Consider the following 25,746-nt stretch of genomic DNA (forward strand, 5'->3'; position numbering starts at 1 on the left):
GTGATGGCTTCCTGATGCCTGATGAATGCTAGCCCTGTGAAAGGAATTGCACAAGAGCATCATTCCTCTCTGCCTTTTGGAGAGACGCATCAGGGTACCAACATGGCCTCTTGTCCCAGTACGCCAAGCTCAGACCAGTACCCCTGCATTGGCAGAGGTCTCTAGTTCACACCAAACCTTGCCCCCAGCTGACTGTGGCCATGGCCAGTATTTACAGTGCCTCTCTGCCTCAGTTTCCCCACCTGGAAAATGGGTGCAGCAGCACCTACCCTACTCTGCAGTGCTCTGCATGCCCCTGTGTGGTTTTAGTCAACACTGGGGGTGTCCCAACAAGTTTTTGCAGCATCCCCTTACCTGGGATTTATTTGGATGGTGATTCTGGCAGTGTGGGCAGCTGGCTCCAGCAATCCCTCCTGGGGACCCAGCCCTCCCCACTGCCCTCCCTGGTTGGATGCTGTGGGGGGCCTCAGCTGAGCATCCCACCAGGGCCCTGGCCCACGCATCACACGTTTCGGGGCAAGCGGGGAGGGAAGCGTCAGCAGCTTGGGGAACGTCACGCTTAGGACCCTGCACGCTCCGGGGCTTCCCAGCTTTTTCCTGGAGCTGCTGAGCTGGGAGGGGCCGAGCCTGCGGCTCCCCATAAACCTGGCGGCTTAGCCCACGTCCCAGGCAGATGTTGGGACTCTCTGCCTTGGAGTGGAGGGTGGGAAAAGGAGAGGGCGGCTCTTCCTTGGAGGGTGAGGAGGAGAGCTCGGCACCCCTGGGCTTGAACTTTAGCACCCTCTTCCGCAGGAGTTTAAAGAAAAGGATTGTCGTATCCTGAGCAAGCCGTCCGGACACCCGGGCAGGCGCAGGGCTGGAGCGGAGGAGAAGCCAGCTGCTTTCTCGGCAAGGTTTTTGTGGAGTTCTTTATAAAGAAATAACACTGGTGAGAAATCACCAAGAAGCCAGGGAGTGTTTCTAGCACTCAGGACGCTTGGTGAGCAGCTCTGGGGCTGCCGTTAATCACTGCGAGGAGCCCGTCCTGCCGTGCAGATGTGTTTGATTGGAGCGGCGCGAGGGTTATTTTCTTTTGACTGAAGGCAACTCAGCCCTGGCGGATTAAGCCCTTTGTGTGCACTCGAGTGTGCATTCATGGGAACTGCTCCCGCAAAACTGGCTGCAGGGGTTTTGGGGACCATCCTCTAGGTTGGGGGTCTGTCCTGGAGGAGGGGAAGTCCTCCTGCTTCCGTGGCTCTGAGACGATGCCGGGACAGTAGCTCCCTTCACAGGCAGCACAGCGTGCTCCGGGATGGCCGTCTATGCCCTCACGGGCTTCTCGCTCGTCAGCCTGCTCAGCTTTGGCTATTTATCCTGGGACTGGATGAAGCCCAGTTTGGTGGCTGACGTGGCCATGGACCCCATGCAGAAGTCGTTGCCTCCTGCCTTCACCAGGCCACCCCACATCATCTTCATTCTGACTGATGACCAGGGCTACCACGACGTCGGGTATCATGGCTCAGATATCCAGACACCAACGCTGGACAGGCTGGCAGCAGAGGGTGTTAAGCTGGAGAACTACTACATCCAGCCCATCTGCACCCCCTCCCGGAGCCAGCTGATAACTGGCAGGTAAGCCAGCGCCTGCTCGCACCCCACTCGTGTCCCCACTTCTGTCCCTTCCTTAACTCTGTGTGGCTTAACCCCACCTCGCCGCTAGACAGATGCCCCAGTGTATTGGCAGATGATGGAGATCCTCCAGAGAAAGGTATCTTGCTGGCTTTGTCTAGAAGGCTTCCTGGGTAAGCAGTTGATTTTCCCATGGGATAAATAGTGGCACATGGCAAGGCCAAAAATGTGGATACCATTGGGTAATAGGGTAACATCACCCCGTTTGGGAGAGAGTGGTCTCTGGTCACGAGGTCCTTTGGTGCTGGGCAAGGAGCTGTGTCCCAAGGCAGTCCTGCGCTGCTCTCACACCAGCTGTTGGGGATGCTGCTGGGCTGTGGGGTCGAAGGATTGTTCTCCCCTGCATCTACGAGTCCGTGCTTTTCCAGCTTGCGTGTTCCATGTTGCACTGGCCAGGGCAGGCTAAATGCTGGTCCATCACCCTCTCCCACAGCCACACAGCCAGGTCTCCCTGGATCCTGGGCCCTTCTGCATCCGGGGGCAGGTGGGGCTTTCCCCGGAGCAGGGCTGGGAAGTCAGCACTCACCATAGGAGGCAGATTTCATTAGATCATTTGCTGCTGAGGAGTGGGCCCCAGGGAGGTGCCTATGAATGTGGTCGCCTACTGCCTGGCAGTGATGGAGCCAAAGGCCTCTTTTCTCTCCTGATGGCTCTAGAGGGATCCCAGGCATCTCCAGGGTGTGCAAAGAAGGGGAGGGCAGGGATGCGTGGGCACCCAGGTGGGGCACTGCAAACCCACAGGGATCTCTATGCAGTTTTTGCATGTGCTACCCAGTCCTGGCAGAGCCCAGCCAGCTCCCCTGGGCTGGCAGCAGCAGGGCCAACTGCTGGTGGCATCCTGGGAGGGCCGCCCAGTGTGCTTTTGAGATGTCTGCTGAGCCCATTCTCTCTTTTTTGCATCCGCTTTTGGTACTTTTGGGTGTATGAGGAGCTCCCTGTGTCCGGTGGGGAGCTTGCTCCATAGGGTTGGGCTGGGTGACATGAAGATCTGCATGCATTTGGGGTCTCCAGCACATAAAGTGTCATCACATCCCCACCCAGCACCACTCCCCATCACCATTGATTCCTCCTGGCTCTTCCCTGGCAGGTACCAAATCCACACAGGGCTGCAGCACTCCATCATCCGCCCTCGGCAGCCCAACTGCCTGCCCCTCGACCAGGTCACCCTGCCCCAGAAGCTGCAGGAAGCCGGCTACTCCACACACATGGTGGGCAAGTGGCACCTTGGCTTCTACAAGAAGGAATGCCTGCCCACCCGCCGGGGCTTTGACACCTTCCTAGGCTCCCTGACGGGTAATGTAGACTACTATACCTACGACAACTGTGATGGTCCAGGCGTCTGTGGCTACGACCTGCATGAAGGGGAGGACGTGGCTTGGGACCAGAGTGGGAAGTACTCCACCTTCCTCTACACCCAGCGTGTCAGCAAGATCCTGGCATCCCACAGCCCCAAGGAACCCATCTTCATCTATGTGGCCTTCCAAGCGGTCCACACGCCTCTGCAGTCACCCAAGGAGTACATCTACCGCTACCGCTCCATGGGCAACGTTGCTCGCCGCAAGTACGCTGCCATGGTGACATGCATGGACGAGGCGGTGAAGAACATCACCTGGGCCCTCAAGAAGTACGGTTATTATGAAAACAGCGTGATTGTGTTCTCCACTGACAACGGCGGGCAGACCTTCTCCGGGGGAAGCAACTGGCCACTACGGGGCCGCAAAGGGACATACTGGGAAGGGGGAGTTCGTGGCATTGGTTTTGTCCACAGTCCCCTGATCAAGCGCAAGCGCCGGACCAGCTGGGCACTGGTTCACATCACAGACTGGTACCCTACTCTGGTCAGCCTGGCCAGGGGCAACCTGAGCAACGTCCCAGGCTTGGATGGCTACAACGTCTGGCCTGTCATCAGCGAGGGCAAGGAGTCACCACGAACCGAAATCCTGCACAACATCGACCCCCTGTACAACCACGCCAAGTACGGCTCCTTGGAGGATGGTTTTGGCATCTGGAACACAGCTGTGCAAGCCTCCATCCGAGTCGGGGAGTGGAAGCTCCTCACTGGTGACCCAGGGTACAGCGACTGGATCCCCCCTCAGACCCTGACCAACTTCCCGGGGAGCTGGTGGAACCTGGAGCGTCTCACTGATGGCCTGAGGAAGTCCGTGTGGCTCTTCAACATCACTGCCGACCCCTATGAGCGCTACGACCTCTCAGACCAGCGCCCAGATGTGGTCAGGACCCTCCTGATGAGGTTGGTGCATTACAACCGGACGGCTATCCCAGTGCGGTATCCTGCGGAGAATCCCCGGGCTCACCCGGACTTCAACGGCGGCGCCTGGGGACCTTGGGCCAGCGAGGACGATGTGGAAGAGTGGGAAGGTGGCGGGGAGCCCCTGAAGAGTAGGAACAAGAAGAAGAAGTGCAAGATCTGCAAGCTGCGCTCCTTCTTCCGCAAGCTGAACACCAGGCTCATGTCCAACCGCATCTGACAGGAGACTCCCGCAGCATCGACACAACCTGGCCTGGGTGGAGCTCCGGACGGCAGTGCTGCGGGGTGGGAGCGAGGGAGAGGGATGGACAGGGAGGTGGCCAGCACCCTCTTGCTTTCCCTTGCTCCAGGGTTCACCCCAAAACATCTCTCCTCTCTGGCTGGACTGTTGGACACAGGGAGGTGGCCCCGGTAGGCAAGGAAGGTTGATGCGGGCTCAGCTGCGCTGCTCGGTGGTGGTGTATGAGTCTGCTGAGCTGGGCTGGCCCATGCATACCCCTTCCAAAGCGAGAGACCCTTTTCTCAAGGGCTCTGCAGGTAATTGCAAGCTTAAGTGTTGGCCGGTGCAATGGCAGGAGGAAGCCCAGGACACTGGGGTGGCACTGCAGAGGGGCTCACCAGCCTCGGTAGCTCTGCCTGCAGGTTGTCCCTCATCATTACCCCATATATACATGCTCCTGACTCTGCATCCTGCCAGGCAGCTGCCTTGTTTGCTCTTGCTCTGAGAACTCGAGGGCCTGCCCCAAACCCAAGACCATGGCATTTCCCTATCATACTTCTTTGTGGAAGGATGGATTCCTGACCATGGATGTCAGCCCTGAGACTGCCAAGGCTGGTCTCAGCCTCGCTGCTACCGGGACCTCACATGGAGCCATGGCTTCTTTTTGCTGACTTGGAGGGCTGGGGGCAGCCCCAGTGAGGAGCTAAGGCCCACGGAAATGTGATTGGATGCACTCAGAGGACAGATGGTTTTCCATGGCCCCACATTTGGGAGGCAGGTTTGCCCCAGGCTCTGGTGGACTCCACATGGGTCGGCCACCCAGCAGACCCTTTCATCCACAGTTCTGCCTGGCCAGGCCCCCCAGGTGCATGGCTGTCAGCACCTATATGTTCCTCCCCGTGCACCTGACCAGCCAACCAACCCAGCTGCCCCTTCCCAGTGCTGGGGCTGTCCCCGTCCCCACATCTCTGCTGCTGAACCTGGGGCAGAAGGAAGATCTCAGGAAGGTCTCTGCAGAGGCTGATGTGCTGTAGCTGCAGGACTTTGGAGCTGTGGAGGGGGGGACGGGGACGACTCCCGGCTGCCAGCGCCGCACCGCGTCCCCTCGCCGCAGATGGGCACTGCTCTCCCAGCAGCGCACGCGTAGGGGGGGAGACACCTCCCCATCATCCGCCTGCCATGGGGAGCCAGCCCATGCGATTGCTGGGGGCCAGGCAGCTCGGGAGCTGGGGCAGCCAGCAAAGCGCCGTGCCCCCGCGCCTTCGGCGGGGTGCGAGCGCGTGTGCTCGGAGGAGAGCTGGCGAAGATGAAAGAGGGTAAATAGCTTTAAAAGCGTTTTGGATACATGGTGCATTTCCATTTACACAATGTGTTTTACATTTCTCCCCACAGGTTTCTCTTGGTGCAGCGTGTGTAGGCGAAGGCCCTGCTGTGAATTTTGAAAATAGTTATTTTTGTCTCTGGAAAATGAGGCCCGTTAGGACTTGTCAGCTCTTGGATGAGCAGTGTGGGCTTTTTTTTTTGCTTTTTTTTTTCCCCCCTTCTCTCTCCCTTGCAAAATAACATTCATTTAAAATCTGTCATTGAAAGATGTGACAATTGGCAGTGTGCACGCTGAATACCTTTCAGTGTGCTTTCAAGCCCTGTGTGTGAAAGAGGGACGGGGATGGGAAGAGAATGCAATGACACGTTTGTATTTCTTTTTTTTTTCTCCTTACTCTTAGCTGGATTATATTTGGGGGAATTGGGATTTTCTATAGAAACAAAGAAAAAAAACCCCAGCTGACAGCAAGGCAGAATAGAGGAGGCCTCTTGTAGAGATGGGAAGGAGTTTGCAAAGCCTGAGCGTGGAGTATGTGCACTGCTCCCAGCTGCTCCGTGCACACCCATCACCGTGCCGTCCCGTCAGCCCCCCACATCCCTATGGACACGTCCTCTGCAATGGCATCAAGGACAGGTTTCACAGGGGGACTCGGCTCCTCCACCGGCCCCATTTCTGTCCCCAGCTCCCATAGCACGTTGCTCTGTGGGGACTGGGCCCCACAGCATCACCCCGTCCAAGGCAAGCCCCGGGAGGATGCTGCACATCCTCAAACTACCTCAGCCAGCCAGCCTGGTCCCCCGGGATGTGTGCTGCAGGTGTGCCCGTCGGCAGGTGCTGAATATAAAGCAACACTTTGCTGGAGAAGAGGAGGCTGCTGCAGGCTGAGCCGGAGCCAGAGGAGGGCAGGGGGTGATAGCTGCGGGGGGCTCAGGCACGAGTCACCGCAAAGCGGGAACTGGTGCCGGAGGGAGCAGGAGAGTGGGGCTGGCCATGGGGCGGCAACAAGGCTTGGGAAATGGCTTTCATTTCCATATTTATGTAAATGCGTCCAGTTTAGTCCTTCCTTTAATTTTTTTTTCTTCAAAAATGGAAATTTCCATGAAAACATGTTTGATTTTTCTCCCTTCAGTTTTACTAATATCCCTATGAAAAGGTTTGCCTGGTCTTGCTTCATTTCCAGTTTCTGATCTGCTGGGCCGATGCCAGGTTCGTGCAGTCAGCCTAGCCATAGCATTGGGACTGTGTTCTTTTTTTTTTAATTAAAAAAAGTTGCATTCTGAATCTTTACAAAAAGAAACAGTTGAAGGAAAGGCTTAGTCCTCCCAAAAGAAAGAGGACGAGTAGGCAGGAGCACCTCTGGGTGCTTGGAGAGCCCAGAGCCTCCAGCCAAGGACAGTGGTTGTACTTCACCGCGTTTCCAGTCCCGCTGTATCTGAACGTTGGGGTGGGGAGGGGCAGGTGGTGGCTGCTGCATGGGATTCCCATCCCACCACAGCTCTTTAATGGTCTCTGTGGGGAAAAATGCAACAACGTGCCAAATCCCATGTTTTTACACAGTTCAAGCCCCTTGGGAGTGCCTGTGCACTCTGGCTGCCAAGGGGTTAATGCAGCCAGTGAGATGCTGCTGAGCTGGCTGTGGAGCTCCCTGCCTGGCCCTGATGCTACACCCAGGAATTGTGTTTGCACAGACATGCTGAGCGCTCCCCTCCTTCCCCAATGCCCTTCAGAGAGCCATGCAAGCCCAAGGCTGCTCCAAACCCTAGGGCAGGACCTGGGTGCGGGATGGGGCCCTGCAGAATGGATGGGGCAGGGGGATGCATCTGGGGCCATCAGGGCTCTGGGCTGGGGGGGAGACAAGAGCGGGGTGGGATGGAGGGGTAGTGTCTGCGTCCCCTCCCTTGGGATGGACTGGCTGCCCCAACCCTGCCAGCTAGAGGGAATGGGGGTGGGATGGGATGGTGGAGTTGGGATCGGATGGAGATGGGGAGGGGGATAGGATGAGGATGGGGATGGGGATAAGGATGAGGTGGGGTTGGGATGGGGTGGAGATGAGCGGGATAGGATAAGGATAAGGATGGAGATGGGGATGGGGATGGAGACGGGTCAGGCAAGACTGGGGGTACCCAGGAGCCTTTCCAGCCCCACAGGCATCTGCCACCTGATGGAAAGGAAGAAACCCAGTGGCAGGAAAGTGGATGGATATCTCAGCAAACTGCCATGGTGGGAGGGTGGCCGGGCACCCCAGGAACCTCATTCTGGGGAGGGGGTGCTCTGGACCAGGGGCTGTATTTCATGCCAGGCAGTCACATTCTTTCTCCTTCCAGGGGTCTGAGGACGTGGTTTTGCAGAGGTTTTGCAGTGGCTTTTCCCCCTGGCAGAGCCAGCATGTGATGGCCTCAGGGAGCCATATGGTACCTGCTGGGGGTCCCCACAATCCACAGCCAAGTCTGCAGGAGGGTTCATGGGCAGGGTGTTGAGGAGAGGATGGCCCTGGGGACACCCAGTTGCAGCCAAAAGCAGTTTCGTGTGGCTGCAGGAGTGAGTGCTGGTGCTCGCAGGGACAGGGCACATTTGCAAACACAACCTTAAATGTAAAACAGCTCTCCCTACCATGGAATTTATAATCCTTATCTAAAAATAACCCCAAATTCAGCTTCCCAGAGGACAGCAACTGAGCATCCCCCAGACCCCAGCTTGCGTGTGAAAATGTCCCAGTAATTTTGGGATCTTTGCAATATGTAATTCGCAGCCCCGCTGGTTTTGCATGCTGCTGAGCAAACTGAGGCCCATGCAATCCCCGTCCTCTGGGAGGAGGGGTGACCTGCTGCAGCCCCCCAGGGACACACTGGTCCTCCCTGAGCCCCATGGCGCAGCTACCAGTCCAGTGGTTTTGGGGTTTGGCATCAGACCTCAGGTGCCCGTCCTGGGGCAGTCCCATGCTGGGATGCAGAAGGTAAATATCTGCAGGTAGAGCTGGAGCAGGCATGGGGAGAGCAGGAAGCATTTCTGGAGACGCAGACTGGTGGTGGAGGGGAACCGCTGGGGATGAAGTTCTCCATCAGGCGGCCAGAACACAACACGGCAGCAGGAGCGGAGCTTGGCTCTCCAAAGCCCTGCAGGAGCAAATCTTGGGGTGGCTGGGAAGAGACATCAGCCGAGGAGAGACATCTGAAGAAGATCCTGAGGCCCCTGGGAGAGGGCTGGGACAGCTCCCCTCCACGGGTGATAGTGGGAGAACCCCCAGCGTGGAGGGGGAAGGCCCCATCCAGAGCTCCTGCTCCCCTTGGTTGTCCCCACGCACCAGGGAGTGGAGCCACACAGCGGTTCCTGCTTGGGAAACCATCATCGGCAGAGCAGAGTGTGTTCAGCACCCAGAAGCCTGACACCCCCTCACCTTCAGAGAGGGAAAAATGCTGAGGAAAAGGGAAAAAAACTGAATAGAGAGGAGGGCAGGGAGGGAGAAACCCTTCCTGGGGAGCTATGTCTCTGTCAAGCTGGAGAAACCTGAGGGTGAGACAGGGTCCCCGTGGGGGGCTTTGCCATCGCCCTCTGCCCAGGCAAGGGATTTGGGGTCAGGGATGGAGCAGGGTCCCTAGGGGGAGGAAGGGACAGATCCCTCCTCCTGGCTACGGAAGCACACAGAGTCACGCGTGTGGGGCTGAACACGCGTGCCAGTGTGGGGGTGGGCACGGGAAAGGGGGGCAGGTCACACTGTGGCACCCATGGGGACATGTCTGTTAGCACAGGTGGGAGCGAGGCAGGGGTGCACAGCCACCCACGGGTGTCCATCTCTCTCTGGTGTGGGGGGCTCCTAGCTGCAGGGCTCTTCCTCTCGCTTTTTGGCTGCTGAGGGCTTGCAGCAAAAAGCTGGAAGAGGCGAGCGCTCCCCCGAGCTGCACCGGCCCCCGCAGCAGCCCCCTGCCTCCCAGCATGGCTCTGGGCATGGCAAATGAAGCCCCCTTTTGCGTGGGAGTGGGATGGGGAGGAGATGTGCACTGGAGGCGTTTTTGAGGACCATCATATCCCCAGGGCGCAGATTGTGCACATGTATCACCCTCACCACAAGTGAAGGTGCCTGGGTGCTCTGCACACATGGTGGCATGTCCAGGGTGGGTCCGGAGGCCACCAGCCCTTGGGATCCGTGGCCCTGACCCCATTCCCATGGGTGGAACTGGGTTCCTGCCCTGCCACCAAGGCCACAGGGTCCCCTCTGGCTGGGCCATGCTGGAGCAGGAGGCTGGATGCGGGGATGCAAGGTAGGGATGAAGGTGGGTAGTGGTGCAATTAATGGAAAAGCCATTAGACCTTTCTCCTCCTCCCCCTCTTCTTCCTCACTCCGCCACTTGCTGTCCTCCTCCACTTCCACCTCCTTTCTTCTCTCCCTCTCTCTGCTCCTCCTTCTCTTTCTCCTCTTAAAGATTTCTCCCTATTTTTGTCTGGTTAGAGCCTTTTCTTCTCCTTTTAACCCTTCCATGGCAGCCTGAAAGGGAACTCAATCCATCTCAGCTGCCAAAGGCAATGGCCTCCCAGCCGGCAGTGGGAGCCCCTTTTCTCAGGGTGGCAGGGGCTCCTTCTGCAGAATCATCCAGAAGTTGGACAAAAGCTTAGAATAAAGCTCTTATGGGGGGGTCAGAAGGTGGGAAGGTGCAAGGGGTGGTGAAGGTAGAGGAGGGGTGCTGGGTCCCCAGTCAGTGCTGCCAGGGGTGCTGGCAGAGAGGTGAGCCCAGAGGGAAACAGATTCCCTGCCATCTTGGACCTTGTTACTCCACTTTTATTGCCCTTCTTGTGCTTTTTTTTACATTAAACACAGCAGAGGGGTGGCTTAGCAGCGAAAAGCCTGGGGAGGGGGGGCAGACTTTCCTCCTATGCCCACTCTGAAATCCCTTCCTTTTCTCCCTGGCTTGGGCACCGCAGGGAAACAGCAGCCCAGGACACAGCCTTTTTTGCTCCCTCTCTAGCTGTGCTTTAGGCCAAGCCACTCACCCCACGGCAGGAGGGGCCCATGGGACCTTCTCCCCTGGTGGCACCGAGGCCTGCAGGACCTGCTGCCCTGCAGAGCGATCAGGGCCAGCCGCTCCCCGGGGAGCCCGGCTGATGGTGGGCCGGTCTGGGGACCTGGGGACCTGCCATGGTTTCTTCAGCTTCTCCTGACACAATTCTGCTCCATCTGCTCCACCCACCCTGACCAGCCCCAGTATGTCCCCCATCCCCCAGGCCCCCAGGCCCCAGGGGGATGCCGCTGTGGGCACCAGCAGGGCCTGTATTTTGGAGGGGGGGGAGCAGTTGCCAGGGCGACAGCATCCTCCTGCAACATGGAAACCACGGTTTCCATGGAAACTCTTTTTGCCCCAATTATTCTACCACTGCCACGTCCTTTAATTTGCTTTTAATATTTGCATTTTAGACTTCCCCCCCTCCCCGCAGCAGCCAGGTGACCCCCGGGCAGCCCCTGGGACCGGGTCCCCAGCAGAGCCGTGGTCCCCACGGGTGGGCGGTGGGTTTGGGAAGCAGTTGCCCAGGCAACAGAAACAGGGCGTTTCTGGCAGCGGTGGTCGCCATGGGGACGGAGATGCTGACGAAGGCTTGTGAAGCTGAGAAGACAAATTGCCCTCATCATTATCTCTGGGCTTGTCAATCAAACATATTCCCTTATTTACCTCGGCGAGGAGAGAGCCCCGGGAGCACACGGAGAGGGAGGGAGTGAGAGGAGAGCTGCTTGCCCCAAACTCCGCACCGGGGAGGGAGCATTTCCAGCCCCTCGGGATGGCCACCATCACCTGCAATCGCTTCACCGAGGAGTACCAGCTCTTTGAGGAACTGGGCAAGTAAGTTGGAGACAGGGCTGGGATGCTTGGATTGGGGCTGTGCCCCAGCTGGGGAAGAACCTCAGCGGTGCTGAAAACTGCAAGAGAGGGGGGAAAGGAGACAGGCACAGAGCAAACGTACCGGGGAGCGGTAGGGGGGGACTCGGGTTAGGATGGGGGATGCCAGTCCCAGCCCTGCCCGCTCCGTCCCTTCCTGAGTTTGGGTGGCTGCTGATGGGCTCTTGGCTGGGGGCTCGGGTCACCCCAGGGGGCTGGAGCTGCTTGGGGAGGGGGCGGCTTCCCCTCTTATTGAAAAGCTGCTCCTGAAAGAAGATGCTGCTGGCTCCCCCGGGAACTTCTCCAGCTGGGAGGAGGGACGGGACAGCTGAGGAAGAAAGCCAAAGCAATGGGCGTCCCTCACATTTCTTTAGGGAATTTCTCTGTGTGGATTCACCAGGGTTTGGCTAGTCTCGCAGGAGACCCAGCCTGCCTGGCAGCCCCCAGAAAATCCCAGTGGCTCTTGGACAGACCCGGGGTGTCTCCCACCCCTGCCCCTGTCCCAGTGCAAGTGCCCGCCGGGTGAGCCACAGTCCTGCCTGACCCGGCTCTCCTGCCGGGGAGGGCTCAGCTCGGCAGGTCCCAGCATCATCGGATGTGCTCGGATCAGGGTGCATGTGTGTGTGCATGTGTGTGCAAACAGAAATTCCCATGCACGGCAAGGCGATCCTGGGGGGCACTGAGCACCCCAGGGTGGAGCAGGAGATTTCAGGTCCTCCTTGCAGGGCAGAGGGATGCTTTGTGTCTCACCGAGCATGTGGCGCTAAAACAGGTGCAAAAGTGAGCAGGCGTGTGCCTGTGTTTTGGTTTCTGTGCCTTTTTTTGGAGCTGGTGCGTAAATCTGGGACGTGCAGCCACAGTCCCCTCGGAGCGGCTTGGCGGCGTGGTGGTGGGCTTGGGGTGCCTGCGCTGGGTGGCTGGTGCCTGTGCTTCAGATGGGCAGCTGTGTCCGCCCGTAGGCATGGACACTTGCTCCAGCCCTGCAGCCCTGAATTGCCCAGGCGCAGGGCAGCCTGCACCTAACCGTGTGCCCGCACGCGTGGGCGTGCGAAACGGGGGCGAGGGAGGAAGGAGAGGGCAAAGATGGAGAAATCGAGAGGCTGAAACAGGGAAGGACACTGTGCCAGGCTGCATGCTGCTAATATTACCCATCCTAATGGGGGGACCAGGTTGCTGCTACAAACAAAGTGCAGCTCCCTGGAGGCGAGCAGACCCTCGGTCCCAGGAAACGCACATCCATCCCCTCAGCATTGGGGTGGCTTCCAGGGGTTGGTGGGGAGCAGCAGGTTGGGGAGCAGGTCCCTGCAGTGGGGACAGTCCCAGCTGGTGCTGCGGGCAGGGGGAACAGGCACCCACTGGAGCGCTGGTGGCAAGGTGGCGTTTGGTAACTGCTTTTTCCAGAGGTTTATCTGCTTTTCTGGGCTTTGAGGCTCTGCAGTAGTGGCAGGGGGTGGGCAGGGGGTGGGCAGGAGAGGCAGCGGCTGCTGGGTGCCTGCAGGGATGCTGCTGGGCCCTGGCTGGGCAGACGCAGCTGTGGGGATGTGGAGGGGAGCTTGCAGGCCAGGCACCATGGGGGAGGACCAGGAGGGCTTCCAGAGGAGTGTGGGGTGCAATGTTTTGCTAGCTGGGTGCCGACACAGCAGGCTGAGCACCCAGACTTGGGGGCTGCCCACACCACCCTGCACCATGGTGCAAAATCACCTTGATGGATGCATTCTAACATGTTCACAAATAAAGGAGCAAAGCTGGAGTAGGGTCTTGCCAGCCCCCTGCCAGCATCGTGCCCTGGCCAGCACAGCCCACCCAACCTCCTGGGGTGATTCAGGGGCAGCATAGCTCTGCTGGTGGCTCAAGGCAGCGTTCCCAGCTTGGAGCATCCCACGGCTTTCCCCTCTGCTCTTGGAGGGCAGGTGCCACCGCAGCACTGAGGCATGTTCCTGAGTCAGGGGCTTCACTGGGCTGGTCACAGCACTGTGTTGCTGCTCAGGGATTTTCCACCAGGATGGTTTCCAGCACATCCTGGCACATTCAAAAATCTGTCATTTCCCATGGGGAAATTTCCACTTCATGGGCTCAGAGAGGGAAATCAGGATGAAGCGCTGCACCTCAGCTCTGCTGCGGCAGCCGCTCATGGTGGGAAGCAGCATTTTCCCCTGGCAAGATGCTCCCAGTGTCAGCTGGGGTGGGGGCATCCTGGCAGGGGCGAGGCAGGGTGGGCAGCACAGCCCAACCTCACCCAGACCCTGAAGGGTAGCAGCATCCTACAGGGGCTCGGAGCAGAAAGGCTCTGTCTTGAGTTTGCTGTCCCCAGGGGACTGGGATGGTCTGCTGGCAGGGACGTGGGATGTCCCTGAGCCTGGCTGGCAGGAGGGAAGGTGCTGGGTGCCAGGCTGCTGCACCCACCGTGCTACTTTGCCATCTCCTTGGCTGTTACTCATCCTAACACCCAGACAAGCTGGGGGTTTAAGATGCCACACACCTAATTGTAGCACCAAAACAGGGCTTCGTGGCAGAGCAGAGATGGAAAGGGGGGTCTGCAGAGGCTGTGCTGTGGGGCATGAGCCCTTGGTGCACCCCTACACCACTCCGACAAGAGGATGGCATCTGTCCTGGGAAGGGGACATGGTGCTGGGGAAAACCTGCTCCCATGGCAGCCCCAGCAAAGCCAAGCAAGTGAGGGGCTGCTCCAATCCCCCCACCACCCCACGCTTGCAGGAGAGGATGGGGTAAAGACAAGGGGCAGTGTGGGCAGGGATGGGGACAGGATCCTGCCCACGGCCCCCTGGAGTAGGACAAACATGAAGTGCAGCTCCACTGGCGCCTCCAAATCCGCCCCCGCAGCAGGTTCAGGGAGAGGCTGGAGACAATTACCGTGCTGAGTGGTACGATCCCCTCCACTCCTGGAGCTGCAAGAGAGGGGTTTTATTAAAAAGGAAAAAAAATATATGGAGGAACAAAAAATCCCCAGCCCACACGCTTCTCTCTAGAAAGGAGATAAAATGCCTTGGAGGAGGAGGAGGTGTTGAAGAGAGGGAGGGTGGCAGCAGCGCAGCCGGGCTCTGGCAGGGAAGGTGTGAAAAAGGGAGAAGTGGAGCACCCCGGTGGCAGAGCCATGGGGACAGGGCATGGGGGTCATGCCTGGCCCAGGGCACCAGGGCTGGGACCCAGCAGTGCCAGGGCTCGGAGCTGGAGGGACAGGGATGGCTGCTGGGCTGCAGGTCCAGTGTCACCCTGAAATGACAGTTGTCGGGAGGGACATGGACATGGTGCCTACCCGTGGCCCTGCGGGTGATGTACCCGTCCAGTGCTAAGACTGGGACATGCTGTCTCATCTGGGATGAATGCTCCATCTCTGAGCCAGGCAGAGATGGGGGCCCCCAGCTGCCATCAGGATCGGTGTTGGCCCTGTCCAAAGAGCCAGCGCCCTGGGAGGGAAGGGACCTGTGCTGCTGCCCATGGCCAGGGCACAGGACATTTCTCCTTCCAAAGGGGTTTCGTGCACCAAGATGGGGCTGAGCTCCCTGCTTGGCACCCCCTGCACTGGCCACACAGCCCTGCAAGCCCTTGGTGCAGGGGGGGATGCCTGTGTTTGCAGGGAAGGAGATGTTGTATTTTGATGGAACCAAGGGGGTATTTTTTCCTCCAGGCTAGGAAGGTCCCACATGGGGCTGGGAGGTGCGGGAGCAGCCTGTCATGGGGAGCACAGCCCAGCTGCTGTGAAACACCCAGTGGCGTCAAACACCAAACATGGGGGGGTCCTGGCCAGCACAGACTACCTGAAGGACCTGACTGGGACAGGCTATGGCAAGCATGCCCTGCCCCAGGGTGTTCTGCACCCACACCCAGTGCCTCATGTTCCCCCCACCCTCCAGGCTCACAGGGTCTTGCTTGTGCTTCACAGAGCACAAACAGACATTTGGTTTCTGTTAAAAAGGCCTGGAGGAGCCAAAAGCCATCAATGCAGCCAGGGGTGTGAAACCCTGTGCTCTGCCAGTGTGGCACATCCCATGCCTGGCCACTGCACCCCACTTCCCAAGGCTCTCCCTTCCCCGCCATTTGGTTTAGCTCCAATAAATGGATGAATGAGTGGCTATGGGCACCGGGACCAGGAGTGGCTGGGGGTCCCCAGCCTCCAGGGTGTCCGGGACACCTATGTCCCTCCAACCCCGTGTCAGGCCCTGCGGCAAAACCCTGTGGCTGGGGTAGACACCCCAGGCTGGGGTGGCAGGTGTGGGGGCTTCCCTTCTTGCTGCACTCACTGCTGCAGACTTACCTGGCACTGCAAAAGCAGCACATGTGTCTTTAGGGAAAAAATAGGAAAGATGGGTCACAGGGACTCACAGGAGCCCCCAAAGCCTGGGCAGTGCAAGGCTCCTGGTGGGATCGGGAGAGCAACACTGTGGGGCTGGCAATGGCTCCAGTCTCCTCCACCCATAGTAAGCTGGATATGAAGCATTTTAATCCCCCTTTCCAATTAATCCCCCCTAGACTACAGGGATAATAACAGCTCAGCTCTTCCAGCAGCCAGGATTAAATGGCAGGACGGGGAGGCCGGGAAGCGCCGGGATGCTGTTCCCCCGGCTCCTGCCTGGCACGTGCTGCGAGTGATGCTCTGCGCGGCGGCGCTGGGCGCGTGGGCTGCTGGCTCTGCCGGGGCTCCAGCCCCATCCCTGCGCACCCTGCTGCTCGCCTGTTCTCCTGAAGATCACATGCAAACCCAAATTGCCTGTCTCCACCCGCCCCCACCAGTAAAATCAATTATCCGCCGCCGCTCGCCAGCCTGCGGCCTTTTATTCCTCGGCAGGGAGCGGGAACAGGGCGACAGGGAGCAGGGAGAAGGTGGGGCAGGAGGTGGGATTGCTTTTGATAGTTGTTATTTTAGCGATTGGAAGGGTTTGGCAGGAAAGGGAACCTGATACAAAGGTTGTGCTCAGTAGGGCCAGAGCGTGTGTGTGCATGTGTTCAATGGCACAGCTCCCAGCACCACGCCGGCTCGCTTTCAGTGCAATGAGCTGGCAGGGCTTGGGGTACAGGGGCAGAGGGGCTTCTTTGGAGCATGCCAAGCACCCGTGCTCATTTGCCTGCTGGGCCTCAGGAGACCCTTGTATGTTGCCTCACGCGTGTGCAAGCCGCAGCATCACCAGCCCCCATCCTGCTTGGCATCGGTGGTCCTTGCTCACAGGGTCCCCTGGGCTGTCCCTGCTGGTGCCACAGGTTTGCAGCTGGGAGGGACCTTGCACCACTCACCTGCACCCATGGCCAGTGCTTGTACCCACTTCTGCAAGCTGCTGCTGTGACTGCAAGGTCTAGAGTGTGCAAAGACATACACAGACAAAAGTGAAGCAGCCGAGTGCTGCATGGCAGCTGCAGCCGTCCTGGTGTCCCTCGGGAGCCAATACCCTGGTAAATCACTGCCCTTTTCCCACGGGGGTTAGGTAGGGCAGAGCCTGGGAGGGAGAGGAGGAAAGGCACATGATGCCAGGGTTGTCCCAGGGGAGCACAGGGGTGCAATCCTGCATTCATCCCCAGGTCTCCCTGTGCCTGCACCATCATCCCCTGAGGATAGGGGTGCAGGGAAGTTCACTGAGAGCCCCCATATTTTCCCCAAGCCCCTTCTCCAGCCAACACCCATCCCCATCCCACAGGCACATGAGGGCTGAGCCGTGCCCTTGCCTGTGCCAAGCCCTTCACCTCTCCCTCTGGCTTCCTGTCTTCCCAGGGGCGCTTTCTCCATCGTTCGGAGATGCGTGAAGGTGTTGGCAGGACAAGAGTATGCAGCCAAGATCATCAACACCAAGAAGCTGTCTGCTCGAGGTAGGTGCTGGGAGCATTTTCGCTGAGGCAAGAAGCAAGCAGGGTTTGCAGAGGGGGGAATTTGTCCCCTCTGCACAGTGCTGGGTTGATGCCTTTGGTGTGTGGCAAGGCAGGGTGGGTGTTTGATGTGCGGTGGGGGACCCCCTTGTCCCGCCTCATCTCCACTGCAGAACACACTGAGCTCCCTGATGGATGGGACAAACATCCTGAGGAGATGTCTTGGTGGCTGCTCACCACATCCTGTCTGATTGCAGGGATGCCACTGCAGCTTGGCTGTGCCAGGGCTCTGGGGAGCTCCTGGACCCCAACCTGCCCGGGGAGCTGTAGGACCCCATTTCTCTCCTGAGATACCACCACCACCCTGCACACCAAGTCATGGCAAAATCATGGTTACAGCCTTGCAGCAAGTCAAGCTCCTGCCAGCCTTGGGCGTTGGGTAGCACAGTTATTCTGGAAGCATCACCCCCCCGAGAGGGCCCCCACTGACCCCCCTGGATTAATCATTCTAGTGGAGCACGCTGGCTGCTTTGCTGCTGGAAGAGGTGCTGGTGGGTCTGTCCTGGCTGCTCCTGGGGGCAAGGCTGAGCTAAGCCCGCACAGAAAAGCTCCAGCCAGCCCTTGCCCCAAGGCAGGGACTCCTCTGCCCACTGGCATCTGGCAGAGGAGCTGTGTTGAGGAGGATGGAGAGGATGGGACAGCAGCTGCCATATCCCCGGCCCCAGCTCCTCCTGGCAGGGTGCATTGGGGAGCGCCCTGACAGGAGGGTTTAATTAACTACCTCCCTTGGTTTCTCTCCCTGAGGCCACTGTTCACCTCTGAAGGCAAAAATGAAACACAGAAAACAGTGACAAACTCCTTTCTGACCTCAAATTAAATCAGTGCTTTGCAATCTTGCTCCCACAGCGCTGCCAAAGTGGCACAGCACTGACACTGAGCTCTCCCAGCTGCGCCCCTCTTTGGGGAAGCGGACCATTCCCCTCCTCCGAGGCCGAAGGCTCCCAGCCCAGGGCAGCCGGCCATGCTCCAGGCAGGGTGTGCGGTGCTGGCCTCAGCTCTCAGCTCCTGCCTGCGCACCCCAGCTGGCAACGGGGCGGGCAGCAAACGCCTCCTGGTTTGCAGGGCTTCCTGGAGGAGCAGATTGAGCCGCCTTCCCTCTGCTCCCTCCTGCCTCCGCTCGCCTGCTCCAGCAGTTTGCCCCTCTCCATCCTCTTCTGGGGTTTGCACCATCCCTGCAGCAGCTCTGTATCCGTCTGTCCCCTGGAGAGACCTTGCCGGGGTTATTTTCCCTGCTCTGCCAGCTGAAATCACCAGCTGCTTTTGCTAATAGTCTTGAAACCCCTATTTCTGCAGTGCTAGCATGGAGGATGGTGCTTCCTCGGGCTGGGAGGAATCCCCAAAGGGGCACGAGGAGCCACTGTCCCATGGGGATGTGCCACTGGCTGTGTCACACACAAAGGGCAGGAGGGCAGGTGTGCAGGGAGGGGAGGAGTCAGGGTCAAGGTGAGAGGAGCTGTGAAACATCCCCATGGTCTCTTCAGATGTTCTGCTGGCTGCCAACATGGGAAGCCAGCAGGAGACAAACTGGAGTTTTTGGAGGAGAAATGGGTTTTGGGTCCAGGCAGCAGCTGGGTTTATGGGGCAGGAGAGGGGCTGCTGCCATGGCTTGCTGCCCCCAGCAGCACTTCACCATATGACGGATGTGCCGTGCCACACTGTGTGGGTGGGAGGATGCTCTGACCCATGGCAGCCGCACCCCAAGCTTGGCAGGGTCCCTCTGCCTGAGTGCCATCCCTCTGTCCCTCTGTCCTTCTGCTCCACTGCTCTGGCAGAGTCCCTGCAAGCCACATGCCAGAGACTTGCACAGCCAGGGGTTCCCCTGCCAGCCTGCAGCCCCATTCAGGGTTGTATCCGTGTGATGCTCAGAGGAAACTGCAGACCCAGAGACCCAGTCCTGGGCTTTGCCTCCACACCCAGCCCGTCCTTGCTGTGTACTGATGGCAGAAGGGCTCTGTCCGAGCAGGACCCACGCAGGCTTGGAAAGAGCAAAGCCCCCAGAGCACAGGATGCCTTCGCTCCCTCTGTGGCAGGTGGCTTATTTCAGGCAGCTCTTCCCCTTGCATTTTGCAGCTGAACCCATGGCACCATGAGGAGCGATGGCCACGCTCCCCTGGGACCTTTGCTTGTGGGTGCTCATTCACCAGGGTGTGCCAAGGGACAGAGCTGGGATTACTGGGGGCACTGCAGCCTCGCAGGCACGGCAGCCTCCTCCGCACCCGTATGGCTTTGCCCTTTGAAGGCCGGCTGGGTGCATCAGGGTTCGCCCTGCCAGAGCATCGCTGCTGGGGACTGCCTGGGCGACCCTGGGCAGGGGTCCCCCACTCTCACCCCATAGGGATAAGCACCTTTCCCAGCCCCTCCTGGGTGCTTCTGGGTCCTCACTGATGTTCCCATCCCCTTCAAAGGGACCCCATCTCTGCCTCCCTTTAAACTCCCTGGTCCATTTTGCCTGGTTTTTCACTGGCCTCCCACCTCCTCTCCATGCTGTTTGTGGTTTTTCGAACCCCACCAGCCTCCCAGTGCTCCCCACCAAGCTCCTTTGCTTTCACAGGCATTTTGGTGGCGACAGATCGCAAGGGTACAAAATGGGGGACAGCGACTGGGGTGGTTACACGGTGCTGCTGCTGCCATGGCTCAGCTGGAGAGCCGCAGCTGAGTTGGGCAGCTGGTGGTGGGGAAAGGATGGGGCAGCCTCTGGCCCCCTGCCAGCGGCTGTGCTCACCCCTGTGCATCCAAAGGCTCGGCTGGCAGCGGCGTGCAGGCACACAGAGCAGTGTCGGGACCTGCTCCATGCTTGGGGTCACATTTACCTCCCTTTCCTGTGATCTCTGGCCTCTTCTAAGCAAGAAAAGGAGCTTTTCTGGACACCAGCAATACCGGGCTTCCCCATGGGCCATTTGGCCCCAGCCTCCAGCCTGCAGATCGGTAAACTGAGGCAGACAGTGATGATCAGTGACTCACATAAGATTACTGTCAGGCAGGAGCAGAAAAGGGGGCAGAAAGCAGCTCCCCCATTTCCCAGAGAAGTGTTTGCCACACTGGTCGCATTGTCCCTCTATCTTGTCCCTGTCCCGCACCCCACAACGAACTTTGGTTGCGAAAAGCAACAGCCTAAACCCCGACCTCTCCCTGTTACCCATTCATCCCCACTCAGGGGGAACACTGTGGGGAGCTGAATGAGCCCACTGAGGCTGTCCCAGCCTTCAGCTCACAGATCCCGGCACAGGCTGCAAAAATCACCCCAAGCCCAGGGGTGACTCGCCCGTTCGGAGCCCTGGAGTCACTGGATGGGGGATTTTGAACCCTGGGGAAGCCCCCGTAGGGAAGGGGCTATGTATCCTTCAGGTCTCAGCGGTCGGAGATACCCAGGCTTGGTTCGATGCAGAGCGAGACTGTAGGGTGTGAACCTGCAAGGTAACAGCAATAGTGCTGAGAGACGCGCAGCCCTAATTATATCCTCGCTTCTCCCGGCTTCTGGGTTCCTGCTAGCACGAAAAGCTTCCAGACAAGGCACCTCCACGCAGCGTGGCTGGGTCAGGTATAAAGAGGCAGAAAAACGCAGAGGGAGGGAAAAAGAAACAAGATTATTTGAGAATTCATTCTCGGCTGCCCCAGGGCGGAGGCTTTTTTGGCTCAGCTCAACTCACTTTGCCCAGAGCTATGCTGTCTCACATCCCCGAGCCTGGCAAAATCCAGGGAGAGGGACCCGTGCTGCCTGTTTGGAGCCAGGCACCAGAGCAATGCAAATTTTCAGGGCCATCGTTTTGTGATGTAGGAGAGCAAAGACCCGATGTGAAACGTTTGGGATTGGAGAGGGGGAGCGGAGTGGGTAGCCCTGTTTCAGCGTGATGTCTCTCACTGGTCAGCTCCATCTTTGATTGTTCAAATTGTACCATTCGGAGCCAGAAATGTCCTTGCTGACTGCCTGTGCTTGGCTGAATAAGAGAAGACCAAGCAGGTGCTGCTGGCACCTGGCAGCTCTGGGGTATTCTGGAGGTGATAGAGACAGGTTCAGCAAAGAGAAGGGAGAGGGGAGAGCGAGGGACCATCCAAAGCCCAGGACTGCCCATGGCATCAGTGCCCAGGGGGTTGGGTGGGGGCAGCATCCATGTTGGGATACCGTCCATCAGGCCCTGATGCTGAATGTGTCCCCAAAACTGTTATTCTTTAGCAAAAAATAAAAAATAAGGACAGGTTTCTGCCTTGCCAGCTGCTCTGTCCCCCCAAGGTTTCCTGTGCTGGCAGCTCCTCCGTGAGAGCAGAGCAGGGGCTGAGAGTGGTTTTTTCCCCTTCCCCAGACCCTAATTTAGGGCTGTTGCCTCTTTCAGATCACCAGAAGCTGGAACGAGAAGCCCGGATCTGCCGCCTCCTGAAGCACCCCAACATCGGTAAGCGCACCCTGCTCCCCGCCCCGTGTGCCGGGTGAAGAGCCTGGCAAACCTGCCCGTGCTCCGTGCCCAGTTCCACTGCCCGCCTGTGACCCCACTGGGTCTAGGGGGTCCCCACCAATAATTCAGCCATGCCCACAGCAACATGGGCTGTTTGTCCTTCCCTTCCACACCAGCTACCACCCTGCAGATGGAGAAGGGGCTCAGTGGGAATCCACCCTGTTGATCCACAGAGCCGTCCCTCCTCTTCCTCATGGAGAGTCAGCATCTTCAAATGGGGTCGTGGGAAGGAAGGCCTCCACTGACTGCAGGGGGGATTGAAGTAGGTCCTACCTAACCCACTTGGCCATAGCTCCCTCAGGGACAAGTGGGGCCCCGGTAGGCTGCAAGGGGCTATTTTTAATCCTCTCCCCCCCTTGGGTGCTGTATTCCTCTGCATGCTCCAAAAAGCGGCTGCAGCTCTAGCAGCAGCAGCAGCACGGGGCGTGTAGGAGGAGCGATGGAGGGGGGGAAGCGAAGACTTTCCCACCGACCGTCCATCTGAGAGTAGCCTCCTTCGGAAAAGCTGTTTCAGGAAAACTCCTGAGCCCCTGCAAAAGACAAAAATAGGCCAGAAGGAGAGAGAGAGAGGGGAGGGGAAAAAACTGCAGTAAAAAAAAAAATTCCAAACCCCAGCTTTGAGAGTGATGCTGATACAGGCTGTTAGTCTTTGGGGATGGTCCGGCAGCGGGAGTACAGTGTCTGGAGCCATGGCTCCGGGGATGAAACCCCTCTCCTCTCTGTGGCACTGATGTGCTGACCCTGGTGGGATCCTGCAGCTTTTGGGAATGCATTTGGGGGTAGGACAGGAGCTCTGCAGCCCTCTTGTCCTGCAGCCATGAGCTGGGAGGTTTTCCTTTTCGTTTTGCTCCTCCCTAGCCCCAGGGAGCTGTCCCTCCCCAGGAATCGCTGCAGCAGGTCCAAGGACCCAGACCCAGGGCCACCAGGACCAGCAACACAGCTCCTACCTCATAAATTTTTCAGTTCAGTAAAAGTCTGTCAGCTTCCATCTCTCTCAGGCACTCGGCTGTGTGGCGGGTCTCCCCTGCATTGCCAGGGCACCGGACTCCGCAGGATCCAGCTGCCATCCTTCCCCCTGCCTCTGCTCTGGCAGGACCGATGCCCCTCACAGGAGCTGCCCTGCTGGGGTCCCAGTGGGGAGTCCAGCCTCCCCCCTGTCAGAGCAGCAGCCTGAGCCTTTCCTCCGCACCAAAATACACACGGGGATTGCTGAGACCTGAAGGAAACGCACTGTGAAGTATGTGAATAGCAAGACATACTAAAAACGGAGGAACCCACCTCACGAAGACTTGCAGGGTGGTAGCTGGACCATGCAGCTGGAGCTTCCCGGGCTCCCAGCCCGGCCCCAGCTTTTCCCTACGACTGTCTTCCTCCCTTCCCTCTCCATCACCTGCCCATGGGGCTGGCAGGGTCACCTTGCCATGTGGTTCAGCCCCCCTGTGCCTTCTCCCTCTGCCCTGCACCATGCCTCGCTGTTTGGCTGTAATCTGCAGAGATGGCAGACTTTGAGCAACCCTGCTGCACAGGGCTGGAAGGGGTTAACGGCATGAGATCCTAACAAGCCTAATCTCACTTCTATTTATACCCAGAAGGCTCTTCTCCAACCCCACACCCTCACCCCCCCCCCCACTGCTCCTGCTGCCTGGAAACTTGGGCTTGCAGCTTCCCTTGCATGCAGCACAAGCCAACTAATTACCCACCCGGGAGCTGGAACGAGCTGCGCTGCTGCAGACCAGCCCTAGCGAGAGGAAGAGTCACCACTGCCAGGGGCGTGGGGAAGTCAAGGCAGAAAACCCCTCTCCATCCCTCCTCGGCAGAAGCACATCAGCTGCTGAGGGTCTTTACTGGCCCTTTACTTGTTCTGTGCAGCAAGCCAGGGGTCTGCTGTCTCCCGTGGGAATGCCGTGCTCTGCAGATGGGGGCTATTGCAGCTGTGAGCCTGGAGGAACCCAGCTGTGCTTTGCGCTGTGCCTGCAGGAGGGCCTTGCACAGAAAGCCGTGCACAGGCGATTGAGGGCAGGTCCAGGTCCCCAGAACTCTCTGGCACATCCACGGTACCAGGCAATGCATTAGGGAGAGCTGCCGTTTCCCAGAGTTGCATGTCCTTGCAGGGAATTCTTGCTTTCTTGAGGACACTTCAGTTACACCCAGACCCGGAGTTTTAACTCCAGGTACCCATCGTCTTCTGACTCTCAGAGCTGAAGCTGTGTCCCACTCCTGCCTTGGCTCTCGGCACTGAGCTTGGAGTGGTTTGGCCGGCGTGGCTCTTTCTGACTATGGTCAGTAACAGATACTTGCAGGATCAGGCTATATTTAGAGTGGCTGCTCCTTCTTATAACTTCTCGGCTCCTGGCAGCCACAGGCATTGGGAATTCCCCAAGCAGGGGACGTATCCGGATGATCTGTGTATAGTTAGCTGCCCGATCTGTGCTGAACTCACCTAAACCCTCTTTGAACTCTTTGGCTTCTGCAGGATCCCAGGCACAATAACTCCAAATGCCTCTTGGGTGAGAAGAAACGGCTGTCTCTTCCAGCAGAGGAAGGCAGAAAAGCTAGTATTAAGTGTCAGAGAAAAAACGGAGCAGACACAAATGTCGGAGCGCAGGGGATGTCTGTGGAGGCCAGCAGTGTGGAAGGATAACCAGGGAATAAGATGAGAAAATTTTGTCAACAGACAAGACCAGAGGGGACCCCAAGAGGAAAGATGCTGTCTGGCTCAGCAGACCTCCGCTGCTCCTTGCTCTGGCCGGGATGAGGCTATCCCGCTGGCAGGTTGCTCTTGGCAACTGCTGGATCTGCCCACTGAGCTTGGAAGGATAAGTAGGACCAGCAAAGTGGTGTTTGCTGGTCTGGGAGATAAGAGCGATGCAGTGCAGTGTCTGCACTCAGTGGCAGGGCTTGCTATCTCCCCCAGCTCAGACCCGAGTCTGTAGGATGGTTCCATACAGGCCTCAGTTGATTTAGCTGTGGTAAAATGGGCGAGAGTAAAAATTCCCATAAATTTGTTCACCTGAATGTTTCCTTTTTCTCCCTGGTTTCCAAAGATCTCAAAGATATTCAAAGTTGTTTGAATCCAGGTGAGCAGAGAGGAAGGATTAAATATTTACATCCTCAGGGAAATCGGAACAAAATGTGAGGTGGGGGGCAGAGGATGCTGGACCAGTCTCTGTTTTTATGTCCTGCCTGTTTCTGTGCCTGTCCCCTTGCTGCACATCTGCCTGCTAAGCTCTGAGCCAGGATCTAAGCCTGAATAGCCAGAACCCAGCTGCAGGGCGGCAGGCTTGCACAGGGCTGCACATGGCAAGACATGCCTGAGGGGAGAGGGTGCCCCTCCGCATGATGAGCGGGGCAAGATGCCAGCCTCGCTGGAGGAGCTGGGAAGAGCACTTCCTCCGAAGGAAACTCATCCTGCGGTGATTCCTGGATATCCCTGACCTGACACCTCCCAAGGAGAAAAGGAAGGTCATGAGCAGAAAATAAAAAAGCCCTGTCGGTGCCAGGGCTGGCAGCCCAGCACCCTGGCTGAGCTCTCCCTATGCCCAGGCACGTCTCCTGATGGGGCAGAGGGCTGGGCTGGGGGCACCCATGCCTGCAGCCTGCCTGGTGCCCAAGATAGCCCAGCAGCTGCCCGGGACCTTGGCCAGGCACCAGCCCCAGGAAGTCCCTGATTTGGATGTGACCTTTGAGCCTTGCACCGCTGCCCAAGGCTGGGGCTATGGCTGGGGTCCCCCACTGAGTGGGGATCCCCCCAGCCAGGCAGTGGCAATAACAAGAAGAGGAGGGTGGAGGCATAGCCCCACTCTGCCTTTTCCCAGCTCCTGCTTGTGCCCAAAGGGGAGAAAAGGTGTTGCCAGGGAGTGGGGTGGGAGCCAGGCATACCCCATAACCCTTCTGTCTCTGCTGCAGTGAGGCTCCATGACAGCATCTCTGAAGAGGGCCACCACTACCTGATATTTGACCTGTGAGTAATGACTAAATGCATCTCTTAATCCACTGGCAGCTGCATGCTTCCACCCCAGGGCGATGTGCCCTGCACCACCACCAATCCCCTGCCCCAAGCTTTCCTCCATCTTCCACCTCACCCA

At 58.4% G+C, this 25,746-nt stretch overlaps 2 protein-coding genes across 4 annotated transcripts in view; both read left to right on the forward strand.

Annotated features, from left to right (window-relative positions):
• Positions 1-644: 644 nt before the first annotated feature.
• On the forward strand, positions 645-6,637 carry ARSI (arylsulfatase family member I). Its single transcript, XM_075102700.1, has 2 exons — positions 645-1,611; positions 2,756-6,637. The coding sequence occupies exons 1-2, from the start codon at positions 1,292-1,294 to the stop codon at positions 4,155-4,157; spliced, it is 1,722 nt and encodes a 573-aa protein (XP_074958801.1). The 5' UTR covers positions 645-1,291; the 3' UTR covers positions 4,158-6,637.
• A 4,442-nt stretch (positions 6,638-11,079) lies between these two features.
• Positions 11,080-25,746, forward strand: part of CAMK2A (calcium/calmodulin dependent protein kinase II alpha) — a 34,830-nt gene continuing 20,163 nt past the window's right edge. For 2 of the 3 annotated variants that reach the window (XM_075102703.1, XM_075102704.1), the window contains exons 1-4: positions 11,164-11,306; positions 17,062-17,156; positions 21,542-21,601; positions 25,568-25,622. In XM_075102703.1, the coding sequence (XP_074958804.1) occupies positions 11,245-11,306; positions 17,062-17,156; positions 21,542-21,601; positions 25,568-25,622 (272 nt within the window). In that variant the 5' untranslated portion in view covers positions 11,164-11,244. Of the gene's footprint in view, positions 11,307-17,061; positions 17,157-21,541; positions 21,602-25,567; positions 25,623-25,746 lie in introns of all 3 variants that reach the window. The other variant, XM_075102705.1, reaches the window with a different exon arrangement.

Source organism: Phalacrocorax aristotelis, chromosome 8, assembly GCF_949628215.1.
Source record: "Phalacrocorax aristotelis chromosome 8, bGulAri2.1, whole genome shotgun sequence".
Lineage (NCBI taxonomy): Eukaryota > Metazoa > Chordata > Aves > Suliformes > Phalacrocoracidae > Phalacrocorax > Phalacrocorax aristotelis.